Source organism: Condylura cristata, unplaced genomic scaffold (assembly GCF_000260355.1).
Source record: "Condylura cristata isolate star-nosed mole 26May11 unplaced genomic scaffold, ConCri1.0 scaffold00010, whole genome shotgun sequence".
NCBI lineage: Eukaryota > Metazoa > Chordata > Mammalia > Eulipotyphla > Talpidae > Condylura > Condylura cristata.
In genome coordinates this window covers 44,282,172-44,306,179 of record NW_004567111.1, presented here as the reverse complement: position 1 = coordinate 44,306,179, position 24,008 = coordinate 44,282,172, and the positions used below count along the sequence as shown (strand labels likewise).

At 34.3% G+C, this 24,008-nt stretch overlaps 1 protein-coding gene across 6 annotated transcripts in view; it reads right to left on the bottom strand.

The window, feature by feature from the left end:
- FRY (furry homolog (Drosophila)) overlaps window positions 1-24,008 on the bottom strand; it is a 289,488-nt gene that overhangs the window by 108,918 nt on the left and 156,562 nt on the right. For all 6 annotated transcript variants that reach the window (XM_012723238.1, XM_004680191.2, XM_004680190.1 and 3 more), the window contains exons 8-16: window positions 22,176-22,344; window positions 18,393-18,485; window positions 18,201-18,299; window positions 16,246-16,347; window positions 7,375-7,478; window positions 6,756-6,864; window positions 4,985-5,071; window positions 2,190-2,361; window positions 876-1,008 (exon numbers count right to left, since the gene is read on the bottom strand). In XM_012723238.1, the coding sequence (XP_012578692.1) occupies window positions 876-1,008; window positions 2,190-2,361; window positions 4,985-5,071; window positions 6,756-6,864; window positions 7,375-7,478; window positions 16,246-16,347; window positions 18,201-18,299; window positions 18,393-18,485; window positions 22,176-22,344 (1,068 nt within the window). The remainder of the gene's footprint in view (window positions 1-875; window positions 1,009-2,189; window positions 2,362-4,984; window positions 5,072-6,755; window positions 6,865-7,374; window positions 7,479-16,245; window positions 16,348-18,200; window positions 18,300-18,392; window positions 18,486-22,175; window positions 22,345-24,008) is intronic.

Here is a 24,008-nt window from a genome sequence, read left to right as displayed (position 1 = left end):
TTTTTACAACATTGTGTTCTCCCCTCAGGTGTAGTCCCTATAAAATTCCCACCTCCAAGTCACCTGTGCACCATCACCTAGTCCCTTATGCTCTTCCCTCCCATGTTTTGGTTCCTCTCCCTCCCACTCTGCAGCTGAATGTCTCTGATTTATAGTTTGCCTGCTCTTTGTGGCTCTCTCTTTTTTCCTGACCCTTTGTCTGTTTCCCCTATGTTCCTCCTATATGTGAAACCATCCAATATTTTTCTCTTTCCTTCTGAAAGTACAAGCTTTCTTAACATGTAAAATTAAAACAATTCTAGTTTCTATCTTAATCAAAGTAGAAAATTAAAACAAAAATAGCAAGTACAAGTTTCAAGAGTTTCTTCTGCAGATCTCTAATTATAAGTTACAGATCTTTAGATTTTGACTAAGAGCATCTGATTCCACAAATTATTTCTTAACATCCATTATTTCTATGACATGGTTGCAGAAAATCTGAAAGAGATTTAACTCTCATAGCTTCACATGGTCACTAAAAACAAGTGGACTTGACATGATAAAGATAGATCATCTATACATTGGTGGTGTATAGCACAATGGTTGTGACAAAGCTTGGGAACAAAATATCACTTCTGAAAAATATAGACCAGTAAATAAGTCTTGAATACATTTTCTAACTTACTGGTCTACTGATAAGTCTTGGGCCACATTTGCTTACTTACTGGTCTACTGATACTTGAGGTACCTAATGTTTCATAGTTAGCCAAATATTATCAAAGTATGTTCTTACTCTTTAATTCTTCTTAGGATGCTGATTCAAAATGAGAAGTTCTGTGGAGTCTTTTTTTTTTTTTTTAATACTACTTCATTTAAAACAGGCCGCCTGTACTCACGTGATCATGTCTTCGGGTTCTTTGTTTAACATCTGGACATTAGTTAGCATCATACATCTTCCTACTTCTTTATCAAGGTGTCTTAAAATGTTGTCCACAGCTTTTCGTACTTGAGAGTAATATAATGACATACCTGAAAAATGTATTATAGTTACATCTTCAACTAAGTGTTTCAGAGTGAAATTCTAGCTTACTAAACTTCTATGACTGTGTTTTTTTTTCTTTTAAAGATTTATTTACTTATTCATATGGAACTGGGGTACAGGCCAGAGATGTGGAGGGTGAGAGGATTCACCAGAGACAGAGAGGGGAGCAGAACAGGCAGATTAAAGAGGTACACTGCTGAGGGGAGCAGCAGGCGGGTCAGGAGAGGTCTGCCTTGCCATGTGGATCTCCTCCGAGGCAGGCGGGAATCGAACTCATGTGGAAGTGGCTTTAGCTTTTCAGTGCTGTGCTTTAACCCACTGCACCACCAGGGAGGGCCCTTTATGACTGTTTTTAATGAAAACTTTCTATGGGTCAATGACTTCTTTGAGTTAAGTTTAACTCAATCTCCTATTTACAATACTCTTAGCATATTTCCCTGTATTTAGTAGGTGTCTGTCAAGTAATCATTTAAATTTGAACTTTAATTATTAATAGTTATTTTTCATCCATCAAATCTTTTAAAATTTATTTATATATTAATTAATTAAAGATAAATATTTTATAGCAAAAATATTCATTATCTGTTTCCTTCAGGTCTTTGGAATTCAGGAAGTATCTTAACAAAGTTTGTATCACGTTTCTAAATATAGGTATTCAAGAAACAAATTCAAAAGTCGCCTCATTGGATTAAAATAACTATATTAAAAAGAAAATAATATCTTGTAGACTAATTCCATAACATAATCTGGCATGTGTGAGATTTGTCATACTTAAACTAGTTTTATTTTAAAAAAAAGAATAAAAGAAACTATAAAAATGAATGAATGAGTGAATGAATATATATGGTTTATTAACAGGTTTATCTACCAAACACACAGATGCCTTAGAAACTTACTATAAATTTAGAAAACCAATACTAGAAATTTCAAAAGATCATAGATTAAAGCCTAACATTTAAATGGCAAAATATTTACCAGGAAGTTCCAAAAAAGTTTAAAGGGCAGTAAAACAAAGCACAGCATGAATCAATCAAAACAATTAATGTTGGAATGTTTCATCAGCTACTTTTATAAAGATATTTTAAAAGTGTATCTCACTTAGGATAAATATTTACTGGTCATTTTAAAGGCTTAAAAGGCTCAGTTGTGACATATCCTTGAAACCCACCTATCATTTTGGCTTCCTCTTCAGTTAGTGTTTTACTCAAATATGTTTTCTTCACTCTCAAAGTGTTTCCTGAAGGGAGAACAGCTCCTGTGACTGGCATGGGAGGCTCACCATCTTTCTGCTGCAAGCTATCAGCGATTACCAAGAATGCCCGTAAACCAATGTTCATTCTCTGTAGAAACAATATACTTGATTAAAAGGAAGACCAATGAAACGGTCACTCAGAGAAGTTAAGGTTGGTTTGCCATCGAGATTAGTATGGGAGAACAATTTAAAAGGCACAGAGTTCAGGCCAAACCTATGAAATTTTTGTTACTGTTTCTTGCTGCATGACAAAAACAAAAAACTGGTAAAATTTTCATCAAACTTGGAAGGAATGTTTGACGCAGTTATCATATTTTGCTTGGAGAATTCTGGGTGTACCTCAAAGGGATAGGCAGTCATCTCTGGACCAGCTGCAACCAAGGTAAACTGAGGTAAACAAAAGGTTCCTACGTCTCCTGGAAGGAGACATAAGTGTTGATGTACAGTGACTGAATGAAAACAAATAGGAGTTCCAAATGGGAACCACAAAACAAAAATCATCTGCTCTGAACTGCAAGTTGTTGACTTTTGCTTATAAGGGATTGCTAGCTAGAAAATTAGTTTAAAAATTCAGTGCCACAGAACCTGTTCCTGATAAAAACACATGAGTTTGTAAGAAGAAACACCAATTTGGGCCAGATTTTTCTCTTTCAGACTCAGGTTCGGCACAATACAGATTCTGAAGATGATTGAGCAAGGTAATGCTATTGGGAGTAACACTAACCTTAAAAGATCATAAAGTACTAAAACATCTGTGCTTCCTTAAACAGCCATGTGTAAAATATTTACACTCCTATTTTCAAACCACATGAAGGAATGTTCACAAAGTAGATGTACAGCAGGAAATAATGATTACTGATACTAATAATAGCTTACTTACAATTTATTGAGTCCCTAAAATATATCTAGAACTGCTCATTTACTCTCATCCTTAAAATAGTCACACAAAAATGATATGATTAGTCTCATTTTTCAGGTGGGAAAACTGAGGTGGCACAACTAATAATTAGAAAGCTAAATAGTCTAGTCAGGTTTGCATAAATCACCATTCTGTGGTATATCATTATATTTTATAATACAAAATAATATTGATTTTATTCATTTTAAAATTTGTAATTCAGGTATCAATGCATAAACATATTTCAACCAGGACTCGGTGAACATTTCTCTGGACATTGGAACTTATTTCCTTTCCACTGTGTACTGACTGATTTTAAGGTCTTCTCTTTCTCCATTTCTAGAATGAAATAAGATAATTGCTTTATTTTATAGAATGAAAGAGTATTAACTTAAAAAACTTATCTGTATACTATGTCTGTTAGTTCGGTCATTTATCTTAGCAGCTTTTTCATAAAATGTTTCTTAGACTTATATATTTTTCTCAAGACACAGCAAATGTTTTGGATAAGGAATTAAAATGTTCAATTTAGGAAATACAATACATAGAATAACCATGGATTGACATAAATGGTCAAGTCACAATTATGTAAATGATTATCTAATTTATGAATAATCCTAGCTAGTATTTTTTAGTTTTTCTTCCCTCTAGATAACACTAAGGGCAGATGTAAAATGAGATATTTTGGGACACGTATTTTTAATTTAATTTGAAAGATAATTTCTTTTTGCATTTTATAAGGTTCTGCATAATAGTTCTGCCTTATATTATTTGTCTGACCTTGAGAAGTTACTTAATTTTTCCAAAACCAACTTTCAGCTTCCTGTCAGTAAAATGAGAATAACAACACATATTGATAATACAGGGGTATAGTGAGGGATAAAAAAGATGCCTGAAAAATTCTTGTTGTATTGTTGGATAGAATATCCACTTTTTTTTTGAATGAAGTATACTGAGCTATAATTCACATGTAATAAAATTCACTCCTCTTAGCTATGGTCATATATAGTCTGATAACCACCAACATAGGCAGGATAAAAAGTATTTCATTATCCCCAATGGTTTCCTTATCCCTCTTTATAGACAATTCTTCCCTTTAACACCAGCATCTGACAACCATTGCCTAATTTCTGAATATAGCTTTGCCTTTTCCAGAATGACATAAATGGAATGAAAGATGACCCAGCCTTTGTGTTTTGCTCCTTTTACTTAGCATTAATGACTTTGAGATGCTGAGTGTCACTTCTGTTCCTTTTGATTGTTGAATAGTATTCCATTGTATCAATGGCTCATAATTTGATTTGCTACTCACCAGTTGTTGAACATGAGTTGCTTTCATATTTTTATTGATTACGAATAAATCTGTTATAAATATTCATAAAATTGTTTGATCTTACTGGCCCTTGAGCTGGGACGCTACCACAGAAACTTAATTTCACTAGATTTAGTATTTTAGCACTACATGTACATACTTTTTGTTTCATTACTTCCAGATATCCAACTTGTTCATTTGCATTGAGTTGAAAGAAAAGTACTAACTCATCTAAAAAAAAAATCCATGACTTTAAACAATTATATTTTAAAGCAAGATTTACTTTATAATACAAGAACAAAATATGGTAGCACGTGAAACTTTCATCACTCTAAGTCTACTTATCCAAAATTTTAGTTGTAAAACTCCATTAGTCAAATAATGAGAGAAACAAATAAAAGACTTTAGGAACATGTTCTTTACTCCATTACCCAAAGTTGCAAAGTGAAGGTATGTTTCTATCATACATCTGTGTTAAAAGTACATAAAAGAATATCATACCTCTGGATTGAGACTGAAGGCTTTTGCTGGTTTTCCCACACAAAGGAAATCAAAAATGATTTCTTTCATTGCAAAATCTAATCGTTCCTGTAGTGAAAATAGCAAACCAAAATGAAAATGTTGGAAAATAAATTCAACATGAAATGTCTGTTTTCATCTTATGTTCCAAATAGGTACCAAATAAATAGAGAAGCTTTACGGATCACAGAGGGTCACTGAATGAAGACCAGCCCATGTGAACCTTTGATGAAGTTGCTTCTGTTTTCATGTGGTACTCTGAGAAGCCCTCACTGCACACTGAATTTGCCAATAAAGCACAGAATGACTAATGACAACCCCCTTCCTCCAAATAAAACACCAAACACCTGGATTATCTGGGCTTATTTAATATTCAAACTCTTTCTCCTTGGACTGCACAAGCTGACAACTAACTTCTTGAAACCCAATTTAAAATGTCTTTTTAAAAGTGCCACTGCGAAATTACCATTGTCTTGTATTCTCTGACATTACAAATTCTTTGGCTCATATATGACCGACAATTCTGCAAGCAAAATGAATAATCAACAAGGAAGATGTATGAAAGTTCATAAATGAGAAAATCTAAGTCATAGTCTAAGAATTCCAGGCAAGAACCACTAAGATATGACAGGTTCATTTTAGACCATATTTCAGTATAGTCAGAACAGTCAGTTGATAATTACATCTAGAAAGGTTACACTCATTCGTTCACCTGTAAAGTAAGTAATGTCTTTTCCCTAACTACTAACTATATAGAGAGATATTATTGTACCAAACACAGAGAGATATCAAACAGGCTGTGAAGTAAAGATTGACACATCTATAAATCGACTGTACTTTATTTCCCCTTATTCATATAAAAATCCTTAGTTAAACTGAGTGAGCACTTTCTATCTTTTATAGAATGTAAAAGCTGAGGGAAAAAAGTGCTCTCTAGCTTGTTTAAGGTAATAGAGCTTGATCATAGCAGAAGCTGGTCTGGAATAAACTTCTGTTTGTGCCCCTCACATGTCACACTGAAGTCAAAGTTGGGGTAAAACCATTTACTCACAGAGTATTTTATAACCAGAAATCTAAGTAGTAAACAACCAGAATCGAAGTAGTATACTAAACAATAAAAACTATATATAGTATACTGGGCCCAGTTTTTGGTAAATGAGTACTTGTGAAGAGCTTAGAATTTAATAACCAGAATCTAAGTAGTATACTAAACACAAAAAACTGCATATAGTATACTGGGCTCAGCTTTTGGTAAATAAGTACTTGTGAGGAGCTTAGAATTTAACTCATGATTGAGTAAGTACTTGAAAAATACTAATACTCCCATTAAATTCTTTTTCACAGGGAGAAAGAATGTCATTATTTACTCCTCCAATTTCACTCAGTTGTGTTCTTTTGATATGCTCCAAATATCAGCTCCTCTGCTTCCTCCTGACTTGCAGAATCCAAGGCAGAGAGTCAGGAAAAAACAAGGATTAAAAGTCAAATGATGTTTTCACTAAAAGACTGCGACCCTACATGCGTCACTTAAACTGTCTCTCAGTCCTTCACTTGTCAAAGGCTGAAAACACTTGATGTACTGTCACAATTTGTTCTGAGGGGAAAAAAGTTACGTGTAAAAACACTTTCAAAACCTTTCTGAAAAGTCTGAATGTAAAAATATTATTTTAGAGTCTTTATCTGTTTGAACTTCATAAGAAGATGATTTAAAGTTGATGAGAAGACTTCTTACTGCGAGACACTTCTCCATTACCTGGGCAATGAACTGGATAATTTTCACAAAGATGTTCAGAGGCATATCCCTTGGCACCACACCTCGGGACCCTTTGGGGAAAAGTGTTGTGATGATGGTTATAAGACGGCTGAAAGATAAGGGGGGGAGGGAAGAGAAAACAAGCAAGATTGGCTGAGCTCCAGTGCTTTAAGAGAAAATGGCAGATGTTTAACCTTATCTAAGAATCAGAGAGACTTCAGAAAAAGAAAACAAACCACTTCATCCCTTTCCATTAGCATAATTACTCTATGAAAGTTTTTCTGGAAAAGTAAGGACAGTTGGAAAATTATAGCTGTTTCCTTTGTTAAAGTGGTACATGGAGCGCTGGACACAGAATTTGGCAGTCCTGGAAAGGCCTGGGATTTTTTAATGGCTGCTAAGCCAATGACTAAGCAAAGCCTGAAAAATTCTTAGGACTTAGACCTTTTAGGACTGATTACTTTTAGAAACTTAGATCTTTTAGTAAATGCCAACTTTCAACAGCTTCTAGCTAGGTTAGCATAGGAAACAACAAAAGAAACCCCTTCTCCATGGGTTGAAGTTATGTTTACCATTAACTCGGTCAAGTGGTTCCCATGAACTCAAGCTGACTCCTTACCTCTGGGTAGCTGTGTTGCTTTCACATTTAATTCGAATCATGTAAACCCAAAGTAATCTGTACAGAGATTCCAGTGCAACTCGAGCCATCTTGGGATCTTTATTCTACAACAGAAACCAGGATGTAAAATTGCAGATTAAGTGGTTTTGTATGGCAGTTAGTCATCTCTGGGTTTCTGAATGTCTTAGGTGAGTGGCAGGGTGCCTACAAGGAAATTTTGAATATATATACCTCTTAGTACCCATTGGATAAATAATCTATGATGTGGGATCCAATTAATCATGAGGGCAGGACAGAGCAATTCTGGAAGAAGCCATTTTAATCTCGCTGTTGCCATGGTGAGCTTGCAAGAGATTGCCTTTTTCCTCCAGCTCCTAGGAACCTGTATCCCTTAGCACTTCAATGCTTGCTAAACAATCTAAATGTCACTCTCAGCCTTTTTATAGGTCTTTTGCTTTTATGTTAGTTTCCCGTTCATTTATTTATTTATCTTGTCATTACCATCTTGGCTGTTTGATTGCTTATTATTTATTACTATTTATTGCTGGTGTAGATAATTTGGGTGCTTTTTTTTTTAAGAATTCATAATTGTTATAGAACTCAGATAAAATTTACCTTTAGTCTGTTTATTGAACAAGATGAGTCATATAAATAAATTAAGGAAAAGAGATAGGGAGTGACTTGTTTAGGTAAGGAAAGATAGATTTGTTTGATCTATATAGACTTAAGATAACATTTTAGTGTGAACATTATTATAAAATTCCAAATTTTCTTATACATTTTAGTCTTTTTCTGGATTTTGTTTTTGTTTTCTGTTAGTCTCTCTACTCACATGCAAATACCCCATCATTTCAATTTAATAATGTGTTTTACTATGTGGTCTAATTTACCTGTAATCATCTACTGATTTTTTTTTATTTTCCCAGATATTTTTGTGTTTATCCTTCCAAAAAAAATTTATAACTACTTTTCTACTTCCAGAGGGGACAAAACCTAATTTTCAAGAAGCATACATTTATACATAAGGGATTTTTTTTGTTTGCTATTAGTAAAACAAGAATGATATACCTTTAATTTGCTGTCTTTCATTACTTAAAAGGACTTGACAATAATGAAGTTGTGTTTAACATATACCATCATTCAAAAAATTTTTAGGTTCTATTACTCTTCTTCCTATCACTCCAAATCTGCCAGTGTCTATGATGTACTTATATGGTGGTTAAAAGCAGATGCTAGACACATACTATGTGCATTTGAATCTATCCTGCTCTGCAATTTGTTATTGGTTGTGGCTTATGGGAATGCTGTTAGAATTAAATGAGTCAACGCATATACGGTATTTATTACTGTCACCGCCCATAGTAACTATTATACTATACATAAATCACCAGGCTCCAGCAACAAACAAAAGAGATGTGCTCTGATTTCAGGGAGTTTCCATGCTAGTGGAAAGGTCTCCACCTCTTTCAATTTCCCTTTTTTAGTATATGTGTTTTATGCTTACATAGTTATGTCATCCAAAATTCTTTCATGTGTATTATCTCACATTGTGAATCATGGTAGGGTCAGACAAATGCTTTACTGTGGCATTTATCTGAGATGTTCAGTTTAAATGATTGATATTCATATCTTCGGCTTAATTCAACTTCTTTATACTTTTCCCTAAATGCCCAGCCACATTTACTTTTTTGTTGTTGTTGTTGTTAAAGATTTATTTATTCATTCATGCAGAACTGGGGTACAGGCCAGAGGCTCAGGGGTGGTGAGAGGATTCACCAGAGGCAGAGCGGGAAACAGAACAGGCAGATAGACGAAGTAAGTACACTGCTGAGGGGAGCAGCGGGCGGTTCAGGAGAGGTCTGCCGCGCCATGTGGTCACCTCCGGAGCAGGTGGGGTTCGAACTCATGCGGAAGCGGCCCCAGATTCTCAGTGCTGTGCTTTAACCCGATGTGCCACCAGGGAGGGCCCCACATTTACTTTTTTGATGCATCTTCTTGTGACTGATGAACTTTCTTTTTAAGATTATATTTGCAATTGCCTATTTTTGCTACCATAGAAACTGAAGAGTGAAATGGTTGACTTAAGTTTTTGTTTTGTTTGATCTGTTGGTCCTGCACTAGTGGTTAATTTTTATTCATTCAAGATAATATTATTGATTGCTACATTTGCCTGTTAAAACCATTTCCTGGTCTCTTTTCCATTCTCAGGACTGTCAAAAGCTATTCTTAAACTACAAACATGATGTTTACTTCTTTACACTTAAAATCCTTTAGAGGCTTCTAATAACTCATTGGACAATGTCCAAATTCCATGATCAGGTGCATGAGAGGCCTTTGGTGAAACGGCTTCCCCACTACCAACTCCTGCATATACCCTGGGACACATGCCCCTATGCTATAATATGTCTTTTGCAGTTTTCCTGAATGCTGGAATGCTTTCCAACTCTCAGTCTACTTGAGGGTAGGAACATTCTTATTCCCTGGCTGGATTCAGTTAAATGTCACCTATTCTATTAGATTTCCCTCCCCCTCCACTTCCTTCCTCACACACAGAGAATACCAAGTGTCCTCATCCTCTGCCTTCTAAAATGTTGTTCTATTCTCTTACTTGTACATTTTTTACCAGACATGAGCTCTAGGGAGTTTAGTCTGGTCATCTTTGTATCCTCAGTGACTGCAATATAGCAGGTTATCAATAAATATCAAATTAAAAAAAAGTGAACTGTGAGCAGCAACTGAGTAACTTGATGCATAGGAAGGTTCTTCATATAGGACCTATACAAAAGGGGAGCTGAGAGTAGTCTGCATAATGCAATAATTCTACTAAACATCTGACACTTGTTTGGCATTTTGATATCTTAAAAGTGCTTTCATTTACCATGACACCAATTGAAAGATTTTATCATTGAAAGGGGCCAAATGACTTGCTCAAGGCCATCAGGCTAGTAGATGCCAGCTGGAATAGGAACTGACTTCTGCTCTTTAAGTACCTTTCATTGAGAAATGGGAATGTATATATTACATGGTGCTTAGACTATCAGGTGTTATTATCAATGCTGTATATATATGAATACTTAATTCTCATAACAACCCATGAAGTAGATACTGCTATTGTATGATGAAATAACAAAACAGAAGGGGATACCTTATCCATGACACAGCTAATAAGTGGGAGACACAAAATCAGACCCTAGCCAACCTGGCTCCAGTGTCTTCAAAGCATTAATTTTTCCGCCTCATTTTAATTTTTATATGGAGACAACTTAAACAAGGCACTGCTAGGTTGTATTCTACTTAACAACAAGACTTCTTCCTTATTGTCTTTGTATCCAATAACACCTACCATAATAAGGTCTAGACATATACCTCAGGATGTAGACACTTTTAGGCTAGAAGTGTCACAGATATGCTTGTATCTGTGTAAGATGTCCACTTGACAGACTACTCTTTCACTGGAATCAGCTTATTAATTAGTTAATTAGCCAATAGTTAATTTAGTATGGTTCTGAGGTTACAGCGACAAAATTGTTCAAGAAACTTAGGGGCCTCAGACAGATCTTCCCTGAACTTTGAAGCTCAGTGGTGGCCGGTGACACACTTATGTGATATGTCAACTTGCCCAACACCATGTTCACTTTTATTGACTTTTGCTTTTGATTTCATTAAAGCAGTATTAATAGTAACAAGTAAAGAAAGTTGAATTCACCAATAAGTTACTGGTTATAGGATCACTGGACAGACCAATGTTTCTGAAGGTCTATAAACTGGCCCTTTATAGCAATTTACCTGGCTACTTATAAAATGCAGATTCTTTGGCTGCACCTCAGACATTCTGAACCAAGAGTCTCTGGAGGTAGGTGTTAAGTGGCATTTACAAAAAAAAAGATTTTATTTATTTATTGCATAGAGGAACTGGGCATAGGCCAGAGATGCAGGGGTGAGAGTATTCACCAGAAAGAATACGCAGATATATTAAAATACACTGCTAAAGGGAACAGCAGAGTGAGACAAGAGAGGTCTGTTTTCTGGTGGTAATGCTGAGACTTAATCCCTAGGGCACTAGAGAGGCCCCCAAGAAACTGGACATTTTTGTGCATGTTAAGGCAAATATATGTCAACACAGATTAATAATTTTAGTCATCTTCTGATTTTGTTATACTCAAATACCTTCTAGTTTTTTCTTCTATGGCAATTGAATTAAATTTACATCTTTTTGTTTTATTTCCTTCACCTTATAGTCAACACTGTTCTTTCTGGCATCTCTTTTTGATACTTGACTCAATTTACTTTGATCATAAGTCATTGTTTTTGCTTACTGTATTATTCAAATCACAACCATGCTATAATTTAAGATAACCTCTCAAATTATTGTACCAACACTTTACAGAGATTATTTTCCTACTCAATGACTGAATAAATAAGGCATTAGTGGAAGGTAATACATTTGCCTCTGACCATTAATTTTTATATTCAGTTTGTGTGCACTATTAGAATTTTTAAACTCCATTTTAAGATGTTAGAGGGGTTTTTCAAGTTTGTAGAAATGATATTAATATTAAAGTAGAATGCCTACTTCTTGAAATTAATATTTAAAATAGTTAACACAGTGTCATTTAAAAATGATATTTACAAAGAGAATAGTTGTATTAAAATGAGTGCCAGATATTTTAATGCATTCAAACAATGAAAAACTAATCTGTAATATAATACTCAGTGTCTCTACTTAAAAGTAAAAATGGTATCAGTAACCTTATTATTATATGAAAAGTTGGAAAAAACACTTAACATCTTTTTGATTATTACACACAAAAGTACATTCAGTGCTATGAAAAATTTTCATTAAATATATTTATGACAAGCACATATTTTTGGAGATTCTTAATGGAAATCAAAAGACCTTGCCTATAGACTTTCTCTTCTGCCCTGAATGTGCCCTTTTCTATTTTAATACTCTATATGAATTTTTATGTAGGTTTCCTTTTCCTGTAGTTATTTACTGGTTTATTTTCTGTCTCCCTTACTAACTTACACAGTCTCAGAGACCAGGGAATGTTACTGTCTTTTTAATCAGTGATTCCTTGGCTAGAAAAGTGCCTGGTATACTTCTTATAAGGAATTGTTGACTGGCAACATAAGTGGCCACATTCTAGTTCTTGCATAAGCACTGAGATGAAAGGAGAATGATTTTTTTTAATGTATTTATTCATACAGAACTGGGGCACAAGTCAGAGGTGCAGGTGCAGTGAGAGGTTTCACCAGAGACAGAGTGGGGAGCAGAACGACAAAGTTCACTGGCTGAGGGGAGCAGCAAGCAGGTCAGGAGAGTTCTGCCACGCCATGTGGTCACCTCCGGGGCGGGAAGGGATTGAACTCATGCGGAAGCAGCTTTAGCTTCTTATTGCTGTGCTTTAACCCGCTGTGCCACCAGGGAGGGCCCGAAAGGAGAATGATTTTTAATCTGTGTTTGGGTTTCTAGGACTATGAAAGTAGGCTGACCACTGTCTGACTTTCAGATGAAGTATTGCTACCTTATCAAAATTTTTAGAATATAGAAATAAAAACCATAAAAGCAAAGTGAGAGTTTAATGCAGACCAAGATACTGTCACAATGAACCCTGACAATATACTTAAAATCCCTACTGGACTGGTTCATAACAGATTTGTAACAAGCAAAGTATTAATTTTTCAAAGCATGTTTTCATTTTCCAGAACTATTTATTATGGCATCTGTGAGGGGATGTGTCACTTTTTTATAGCTCAATATATTCTATTCTGAACATAAAATACATAGAAAAAGTACTGATCACCACTGACCAAGTGGTGATAAGTGATGCTTTGATAACAGGTGCTATACAATTCTCATCACTTTAGAATGGTAGACTGCTAATATATGTTTGACTAAATTAACCAAGTGTAAATATTAAAGACTTCAAGTTTGTGTTAGCAAAACACCCTACTTCTGACAGACTGGAGTGAATTGTTCACTTTGAAAGGGGTAGGTATTTTTTTGTTCACACACACTTCTCTGCTACATGTCACCCTGCCACCTTGATAACTCACCTTTCTGGAAAACACCAAAGATGGCTACCAAGTGCCACATGTAGAGTTTAAACACAAGGTTCATTATACTTTCAAATTTTAGGGAGGGGGGGTTTGGGCAAAGGGATAAGGGAGTTGGAGGGAAAAATGCAAAGGTGAATAGAGAAAGATTCGGTTTGGTGTTCTTTGATGAAATGATATAGTTCAATTTAATTCCATAAAAATTCCAAGGTGTCAAGACAGAAGCCATGTTGACTTTTCCTCAGATATTTTTTGTCTATTAAGGATTCTTGTGGAGGATTAGTAGGATTTCAGTCTGGTTATGACATTTTAAAAATGACTCTTTAAACTTAGTGGATTTAGTTCTAAATATATATAATATAATTTTATTTTGATTGTAAATCAACATCTTTCAGCCTTAGGTTGGTAAACCCAACAATTTATTGCTCATAATTAAAATATTGCTTTCACTTCATCTAATAAATGCTTCCTTCATGTTCCACAGGGTACTAGACCTCTATAAAGGACACAGGTATCTCTCCACTCCCAGATTGTCCATCCCTCACTATCTTTATCATACATTGAAACTTCATATTTCTCAATGAAAGTTAGTCCCCTCAGGGAGAGGGACTCAATTCTATATCTAGATTTTATGCAGTTACTTCTCCAACCCTTCCCCAACTTTTCTTAGTGGATACTTTTTAACACCCTGGTGAACTGAATTCTGGAATATGGTTCCTACTTTCTATACTATAATAGACTTTGTAGATTCCTTTCTTTTCAAATTTTTATTGAGGTAAACTTGGTTTAAAAAAAATTTAAGTTTTCACATGCTTTTTGCAGCAACATGGATGGAACTGGAAAAGATCATGCTTAGTGAAATAAGTCAGAAAGAAAAGGAAAAATACCAGATGGTTTCACTCATAGCAGGAATATAACATGATCAAGTGAGAAAATAATAATAATAATGAACAGCTATATACCAGAGACATTTTATGGGGGTATAGTGGGGAATGGGATCAGAAACAGTGGGGGGAGGGAAATGCACTAGACTATGGTGATGGCACATGGGTGATTTGGTGATGGGAAGCCCACAGGGATTACAACTGAGATGAAAAATTACACAAAATGATGTAAAAATAAACTATTATATTATTTTTTAAAAATTTAAGTTTTGAATATACAACTTCAGAGTGTCTAGATATATTATTTCTTAAGTTGTTGCCTTCTTTTAGAAATTGTAAAGCTTAAAATGTCATCAGCATGCAGCCACTGCTCTCTATGGCTACTGATAACCCTGCTTTTAAGATATTCTAGTGGGTACTGACCAGAGTGCCAAATCATATTCTAATTTTGAAGTAATTAAGTTCTAAGTTCTAAAGTAAGATTATGCTGCTAAATTTCAAAAACACTTTGGATAAAACAATTTTGGTCACAATAATAAATTGTCATGCAAAAATATTACTTTAATTATAAATAAAATTTGTCATAAACATATTCATCTACCACGAAATATACAGAAAACAGTATTATGAATATTCTTAATAATTTTCTTTTGAACACAAATGATCATTTTATAATTTTATATCTGTGTAAAATATTAAAAAAAATAACTGAACTAATAACTAAATAACTAATAACCAAATAACACAAATGTCATTGGGTTACATGTTAGATATGTAAAACTGATGGATTAACCCTGAATCCCCAAATAAAATATCTGAAATAGGCAATAGTATAGTAGTTGACAACCCAAAAAAGCATTTCATTTTTCAGAGTTCTTAAAAGCTTAATTCTGTACCCACTGTTATTATTTTTCACTGCCAATTTGAAGAAAATACATGATTATCATCTTCAATTTCACAATAAGCTTTTGGAGCCAGTACACGGTACTTAAAACAGCTATAATGCATTTCATTCTGTAATTATGGCAAATGCCAAAACAATATAATTAATTTAACCACTTTATGAAATTAAAGTATCTTAGAACAAAAAAGATGAGGCAAACAATCACAGCAATTACAGGACTTTCTAACTATATTTTAAAAATGCAAATATCAAACTTGTAAAAGAAATTCAGAATCTTTGGACACAACACAATAGAAACAGCAGAAAAAAACCTATATTTATATTAGGGATGGTTTTAATTAGGCCATTTGTCAATAAGTCACTAAAACTTAAAATATGTTCATCACATCAATATTATAAAGCAAATTTTCAAGCTAATTATTATAGGGTTTTAATTAGGATCCTTGGTTTCTGGGACCAAGACTTAACTCCTGTCACCTAGCATCTCTGCCTACTTGGAAATCAGTTGTTCAACGAATGCTTAGAATGGATCCACTGTCATACAATTTTGAATACAATGCCTTAAATAGATACAAATAACAGTGACAGGAAATAAGTGTTTCCTGTTACTAGGTCAATTCTCCCATAAAACAGAACTTTTCCCGCCAAATATTTTCCTCCACTGGAGGGATAGAGGAAGGATGGAAGAGGTATAGACATGCTTCTGAAATCAAATCACCTGTTTCTCTCAGTTAAAGGTAGTTCCCACCACATAAAAAAAATCATTTAGATAAAATGTGACAGCAGATATATATATATATAATGGGGCATTTAATTCTACTTTCAAAGTGAAAAGATTTCTTTCCAAAATTTGAAGTAATTTTTCTTGTCACAGTCACCTTTAAAATTGTCTATAAATAAGAACTCATTAATTTTTAAAATTATTCCAACAGCATAGGATAATTTCCCCTCACTAACAAAGTCCACATATCAGCTTGAAGCAGAGATATAGTTTTATGAAAGACAGAGTTGACAGATACTAACTTTAAGGTTGGATAAGCAGTTGTTGAGGAAAATGTGCCATCTGTTCAGGAACAGTTGCTTCTGACTGACACAGAGCAGGCAGGTCACCAGGGGGTACAAGGCCTGCGGAAAAAGAAGATGAAGTCACAGGATGATTTATATTTCAACAAACCAGGTAACCCACATTCTCTGGAAATAATACCTATGCACCCTCTGTGGCCAGAATAAACATGACAAATCCAACAGGCACAGTGCAGAGGCGGGCATTTCACAAATCCTTTCTGATGATGTTGAGGATGGAATAATCTAGTTATGTACAACGTATAAAAACGTGTATGCATAAGTGGAGATCTGATTCACTGACTTAGTTTCCACTTATTAATTTAAAAAGCAAACTCACTATCTCAGATAGCAGTCTGATTAGTAGTCTGATGTGATGAAATAATAGCCTGAGCTAAAGCTGACCCTAAACTCACTTTAGAGCAATCTCAACCCTCACAGAAAAAAAAGTAAGAAAGCACACTCCTTTTGCCAATGTTATTGGCTCTTTTTGTCATAAATATCTACTAATTTGTCTCTGCCTTAGGGGTAGGTTATATTTTCTTTCACATGCAATCTTTCTGTAATTAAGGAAGATTCCTAAAAGAAATGTTATTGCATTGGTAAACTCCACCAAGACAAATTTAGCCACAAAAGGAATTTGCTTATGACCAAATAAACATAGGTGCTACTCTGCTTTTTCTGCCTAACTGGGCTGATTTCCCACAGCAACTGGAGAAGACAAAAGAGCTGATGGGCAGCTCCCTGAAGAAAAATATGCAGAACCCACCATTTTGCTGAGCCAGATACATATACCTTCATTGCTGCAAAAAAATTAAGGCTAGTGAAGATTTAAACAAGAGAGTCACTGGCTCATCCGTTAACCACAATTAGTTTACAATTTGCCACAATGAGATTCAGTGCTAAACAATCCATGAAAAGTTCATTTTTTTCATAAACTTAGTTTTAAACTAACTTGAACTACTACCGTTGAGTGCAAAGCTAACTGGAGTTAGTAATAGAAATTAAAAAGAAAAATACAAGCTGTTAGTGCTAATGACCACAGAATGTAGACAAACATGTAAATTCATCACCACTGCTCAGCAGCAAAACAAGCACTGGCTCTAATAATGGTGACAATGTTCCTACTTGGAAAACAAGCATAAACTCTGCTAGTATCCAGCTACCTAAACAACCTGCTTCCCCCCATATTATCATAATTACAGCTGGTATCTACTTGCTGGTAAAAGGTTGTAGTAATTTATGTGGTGCCCTTAGTACAAGAGCTTTACCCAGAGTTGGTTTATAAGCCTTCTTTCCTATGGGGAACTGTCTGGAAACTCTTTTATGCTTGACTCCATTTTGATTCTGACTATCAGGAGAGAAAATGATTGGTAAGATTCTTGGGATTGAGAAGACAAACTGTTATTATAAACTTTTCAGGTTGGAAAAAATACTCAGAAACTAAAACAAAAGTGAAATTAAGCTAAACTTGAAAATAAACCTCAGAACCCTTAAGACTAGAAGAAACTTCTTGAGATAGTATGGTCTAATCCCCTTATATTACCAGTGTCAACATTACATGTTTACACACACACATACACACACACAGAGTTACATTTAAGTTCATGGTAACCCCAAAGACATTTAACAAGACTGATTATCTCACTCTTCCTACTTCTAGCTCAAATTAACTATGGTAAAAGGATAAAATACCTATAACCATAAATATATATGTTTATACATATATGTGTTTATATGGGTGTGTGTGTCTTCTAGGTCAACATTAAGTGCAAGCCCCAAATTTTGAAATGTGAACTCTCTTTGAAGGAGTTGAAAGTAGTTCTCCTATCTGTGGAATGCTTATGACTCAAATACAGTTCATATAGGAATTTTAGTTATTGCAATTTTGTTTTAAGTGTTTTAGAACTACTAACCAAGGAATGCTTCTTTCGAGAAGAAAGTTCCAGCGTGGTATCGTATAAGCTTTCAACAAAGTTTCTAAGGCAGGGAACATTTACTTCATTTTTAACAGCCTGGAACAGAAATGCATTTGATATTATATTAATAGAATTATTGGTTCTCTAATTCAAACTAAAGAGATTCTTAAAGATAAAAATGTAACTCACAGCAGCAACTGGGACAAGAATTTCAACAAAAAGTCCAGCCAAAGCATGCTTGATGTCTTTGTCTTTGACCTCAAGGAAATAATGTGCACATTCCTGGGGAGTAAAAAAAGAGGAAATGCAGGGAGACTGGATTGAAATTGGTACTCAAAATGCATTTATTCAAATAGTTCTTAATTTAATCATGCACACTAACATAGTACTTTCTATAACCTATTGAAAAATCACAGGATTTGGATAGTTACATTTAAGTTCACAGTGACAGCAAAGACATTTAGCACGACTGATTTTCTCACTCTTCCTACTTCTAGCTCAAGTAACTATGCTAAAAGGATAAAATACTTATAACCAGTATGCAGATATTCATTCACTGAATTAACAGTTGATTCACTAAGTCACTCATTTCCAACAAATTTTTACTGACTACCTACTGTATGTGGGCCCTGGCTCTTGATGAACCCACAAATTCCACATCCCCATAGAAAGTAAACATGGGAAGAAGACGAAGACATTAAACTTACTTTAGGCTCTGACAGCCCATGGCACAGAACTGTTTACTTGCTAGTGCTGACATTTTAGGTGTGTTTGTTATTCAGATAGTTTCATAAGCAAGTCTGGAATGCTTCTCTTTCCCAAGTTAGACTAGGAGAACTTTGGAATAATTCCCACACAAAGATGTCTTTGCTTGTGGACTTCTATCTATGAAAGGGTAATTTTGGTTGTTCAGGGAATTATTAGGTAAGTTGGCCAGAATATTGTCAGCCCCTTTCTCCTTCCTGGTGTTTTTGTTAGTGACTTAACTATGGTTATTAGGTATTGTTTTCAGGAGAGAGTCCATGTATTAGTGATGACCTGTGAATAACTACATTATTACCACTTACTTTTAGTTAACATTGGGAGCACGGCCAAAAACTGTTCCTAAAGCCACAGTCTAACTACACGTATACATTAGTGTGATCCAGCATTGTCATTGAGACAAATTTCCCAATACAGGATGGAGCTGTGGTTCCCAGATTGGCAGCCCTTTTCCTACATTATTTTGTATATGGATGTAAATACTATCTTAAATAGACACTCAAGCAAATATATATGTAATTATTAATTTCAGAAAGATGTAACAGTAATAATAATGGACATTCACTGAGTGTTTGCTACTGAGTGTTAACCAGGGGAGACTCCTCACACCTTTTTATCACCATTTTGCAGATAAGGTAAGTGAGGCTGGAGGAATTATGTGTGACTTACCCAGTGTCACAGAGTTGGTAAATATTTAACTGTAATTCAAATTCAAGAAATTTTAAAGTCTATATAATTTTTCAAAAACCAGTTTTACCAAGATATGGTTCAAATATCATATAATTCACTCATTTAAAAAGTACAATTCAATTGCTTTGAGTATATTCACAATTGTATGTCTATTATCACAATCAAAATTAGAAAGTTTCATTACCATCAAAAGAAATTCTGCCTCCCAGCAGGGATCCTCACTTCATTATTCACACTCCCTTCTTCCAGCCTGACATAACCACTAACCTACTTTCTATGTCTACAGATGTGCCTATTCTGGATATGTCATACACATAGAATCATATAATACGTGACCTTTTCTGTCTGATTTCTTTTACATAGCATAGTATTTTCTTTTTCTAAATTAAAAATTTTAAGTACAACATTTTAAGTTAAGGTATTACTATCATAAACACTATATTTTTATATCATATAACAATGATTTAATATTTGTATATATTGAGCAATTTCTAGTAACATCCATCTTCACAGCTAATTTCTTTGACACAAACTTTTAAGAATTACTCTCTTAGCAGTTTTTAAATATGTAATGTGGTATTATTAACTATAGTCACTGTACTGTATAAAACATGCCCAGGACTTATTTATTTTATAACTAGAAGGTGATACCTTTGACCCCTTCATCTATTTTTTCTACCTTCCACATCATTACTTCAGGAAAATACTAATTTGTTCTCTATATCTATGAGCTTGATTTTTTTTTTTTTAGATTCTACATATAAATGAGATTACATGATATTTGTCTTTTATGGACTTATTTTATTTAGCACAGTATCCTCAAAAATTCATCAATGTTGTTGTAAATGGTAGGATTTCATGCTTTTCTATGGCTGAATAAAGCTCCATTATTGTGAACACACACATAAATATATGTATTTCTGATCTGTCATCTGTCTGTCCATCTATCAGTTTATCACATTTCTTCATGAATTCATCTATTAAGAAACACTTAGGCTTTTCCCTTGACTATTGTAAATAATACTGCAATGAACATGAGGGTGCATATATCTTTTGAGTACATATTCTAGTTTTCTTTGGGATAATACCCAGAAGTGAAATTTCTGGATCCTATGGTAGTTCAATTTCTTTCTTTTTTTTTGGGGGGGGGGGGGAAATCCACATGCTCTTTTCCCATAGTGGGTACACCAATTTAAGTTCCTATCAATATTGTACAAGGATTCCCTTTGTCCACATCCTCACCAACACTGTTGGAGGTCTTTTTACTAATGGCTATTCTAAAAGTTATGAGGGGATAACTCATTTTGGTTTTGATGTTTACTGGTGGTTAATGAGATGTAGAGTTATCTTTTTATGTATTGTTGGTCATCTGTTGTCTTTGGAAAAATGTCTATTCAGTTTCTTTAGCACAACATTTGCAAGTTCCCTTCATGTGGTAGCATTTTATACCTTTTTGTATCTAAATGATCATCTACTGTGTATTTTATTTACCTGTTAATTGGCTTATGTACATTTGGGTTGTTTCCACTTTTTTTGCTATTATGAATAATGTGGCAATGAACATTTATTTCCATTCAAGTTATTGTATGGACATATGTTTTCATTTCTCTTGGGCATGGATCTAAAAAGTTGAATTACTGAATTCTAGATTTAACCATTTGAAGATCTGCCAGATGTTTTTTCACAAATGGCTATCACATTTTGTATTCCCACTAGCAGTGTATGAAGAAAGTTCCAGTTTTTTAATATCCTTACCAACATAAGCTGGTATCTGTGTGTTTTGTTTTTTTTTTTTAATCATAGTCACTCTAGTAGGTATGAAGTGGTACCAAACCTATATATTTAACTAAGATCCTCACTAAATCTAATTCTCAGCAGCATTAGAATAATCTTTCAGATACTAAATAAATCTGTGTATTCTACTAAATCCTCATTAACAACATGTTCTTTTTTTAGTACCAAATCATGAACACCCTGTAATAGACAGCTAAACCTGTTTGGTTTGTGTGTTTGTGTGACTTTTAAAAATTAAGACTCTTTTTTATAGTATGAATGAAAAAGATTTCTTTTGAATTATAATGCTATATTCCTAAAATCTGTATAATGTTATAAACTAAAGTCATTGCAATAAAATTAAAGAAAAATATTTCTTATTCAGTATTTAAAGTTCTGATGTCTCTGAATGTTCATACATCCAACTAAATGTTATGAAATAGAAAGCATATCTTTTCACAGAACAATATAGAGTCAGCAGGTAAGAAAGAGAAAAATGTAAACAAATAGACATTGTTTTTGAAAGTGAGTACACACTACTGCAAAGATGACACAGAAGTTTAAAAATGATATTATGTGCCTATAACTTTATTATGTAGTTACAAAGCACTTCTTCAATTGAGGAAGAAGTTGGATTTTTTTTTGCACTTCAACAAATAAATGGGCTTTCACATTCCAGGTGAATTATTCTGATGAGGGGAGTTGTTCAAGTTGATAGCCCCTGGTTTCTTCTACCCACAACATTACCTGCATAAACTGAAGAGAGGCCTCAAAGTCTTCCACTGGATACATCTTAATTCGAAAAAATTTCATTCCCATTATCAAGCTGATAATACTTTGAACCACATAAGGATTCTGCTCTTTGTGCCGTAATTCTTTCAGCTCTGCCATGAATTTCTTCTTTACAGCAGGGAATCTAAGAAGAGAACATAGTGACTTATTAAAGAAAGGGAAGAAAAGTGACTGCAATGGAAGGAGGCAGGGCATAACAATGGGCCCTTGAAATCAGTGGAAGAATAATGGCTGCCATCTCAAAAGAATCTGATATTGCAGATTTGGTGAGGAGCCCAATCTCCTTTCTTTTCTTATTCTACAAGATGCTCAACATCTCCTTTAAGCGAGGGTGCAGATTTAGCATTATTTAGATCCTCTCAAAATGGCTCAACTCCTCAACTGAACATGACAGAAAATTTCATGTCCTCGGGTTTGGCAATTTCCAAAATAATTTCTGATCTCTTAGGGTCTGAAGTGTTCAATTTTGAGAATAATAAGCTAGGAATTAAAGTTTGGACAGTAACAGCAAATAATGCCAAGAACTATCCTACCTTCCTTTCCAACAATTAATAATTATTGATAAATATACTTTTAGGTTGAAGGAAAATACAGTAATGGGAAAATTCAAGTCATATCTAAAATATAAGAAGTTCTTTACTACATGTACAGTATTTGATAACTAACAAGACATAGTCCCCAAGAGCTTTAAGGCATTTGTATTGTTTGATAGTAAAATAATAATTAAAAATATTAATTGCATCTTATAGGGCTGAAAAAAGAATAGATCTTAAGGGGACAGATTAATAGTAGATCTTCAAAGTTCTTCTGGTTAAAGAAATATGCAATTACAACTTATTCAAACAATTTCTGATGTGGTTGGTTTGATTATTTGTTTTTAAAAAGTCATGGAAGCATCCTAAAATTTATTGTATTTTGTTTCCCAAAACTATCAACTTGAGGTACAAGGGGTCAATTAGGAACAGGACATGACTACAGTGGGTAATTATATCTGCTAAAGGCCAACTAATAGAATCCCAGGAGTTTGGAACAACAATTCTTGACACCTAAAACTAGAAAAATTAGAGTAAAGCAGGTGATCAACATCCTGATATTTTACCAAAATGCACTATGAGGGGTATATGGTTGGTTGATAAGGGACTTCTTAAGAGCTGGCAATTTTCTAGTTTTTGGCTTAGGTAGTAAAGGTTACACGGCATCATTTGGTAGTAATATGAAATTGTTTGAATTTTTCTAAACACTTTATGGAGCTTTCTTTAAGTTATACATACTTCACAATAAAAAGGTTTAAGAAGGCAATAGAGCAGAAAATATAAGCGGCTCAAAAATACTTAAATATTTTAGTAGTGACATTCTCTAATAGGTCAATAACATAGCTAAGGATATTTATGGGTTAATAGCATAGTTAGGTATATTTCAGGGTATTTTCCTAACCAATAGTGATACTGAAATTCTATAAAACATCCATTTTCAAAACAGCATACTGAACTAGCCCGTTTGATAACTCCTTAAATGTTATTAAGATGTGACCCTCCCTGGTGGCACAGTGGGTTAAAGCACTGCACTAAGAAGATTAAGCCACTTCCTCATGAGTTTGATCCCCACTTGACCATATGGCATTGCAGACCTCTCCTGACCCGCCCCGCTGCTCCCCTCAGCAGTGTGTTTCGATGATCTGCCTGTTCTGCTCCCCACTGTCTCTGGTGAATCCTCTCACCCTCAGCATCTCTGGCCTGTACCCCAGTTCTGTATGAAAAAAAAAAAATATATATAAAAAAAAAAAAAAGT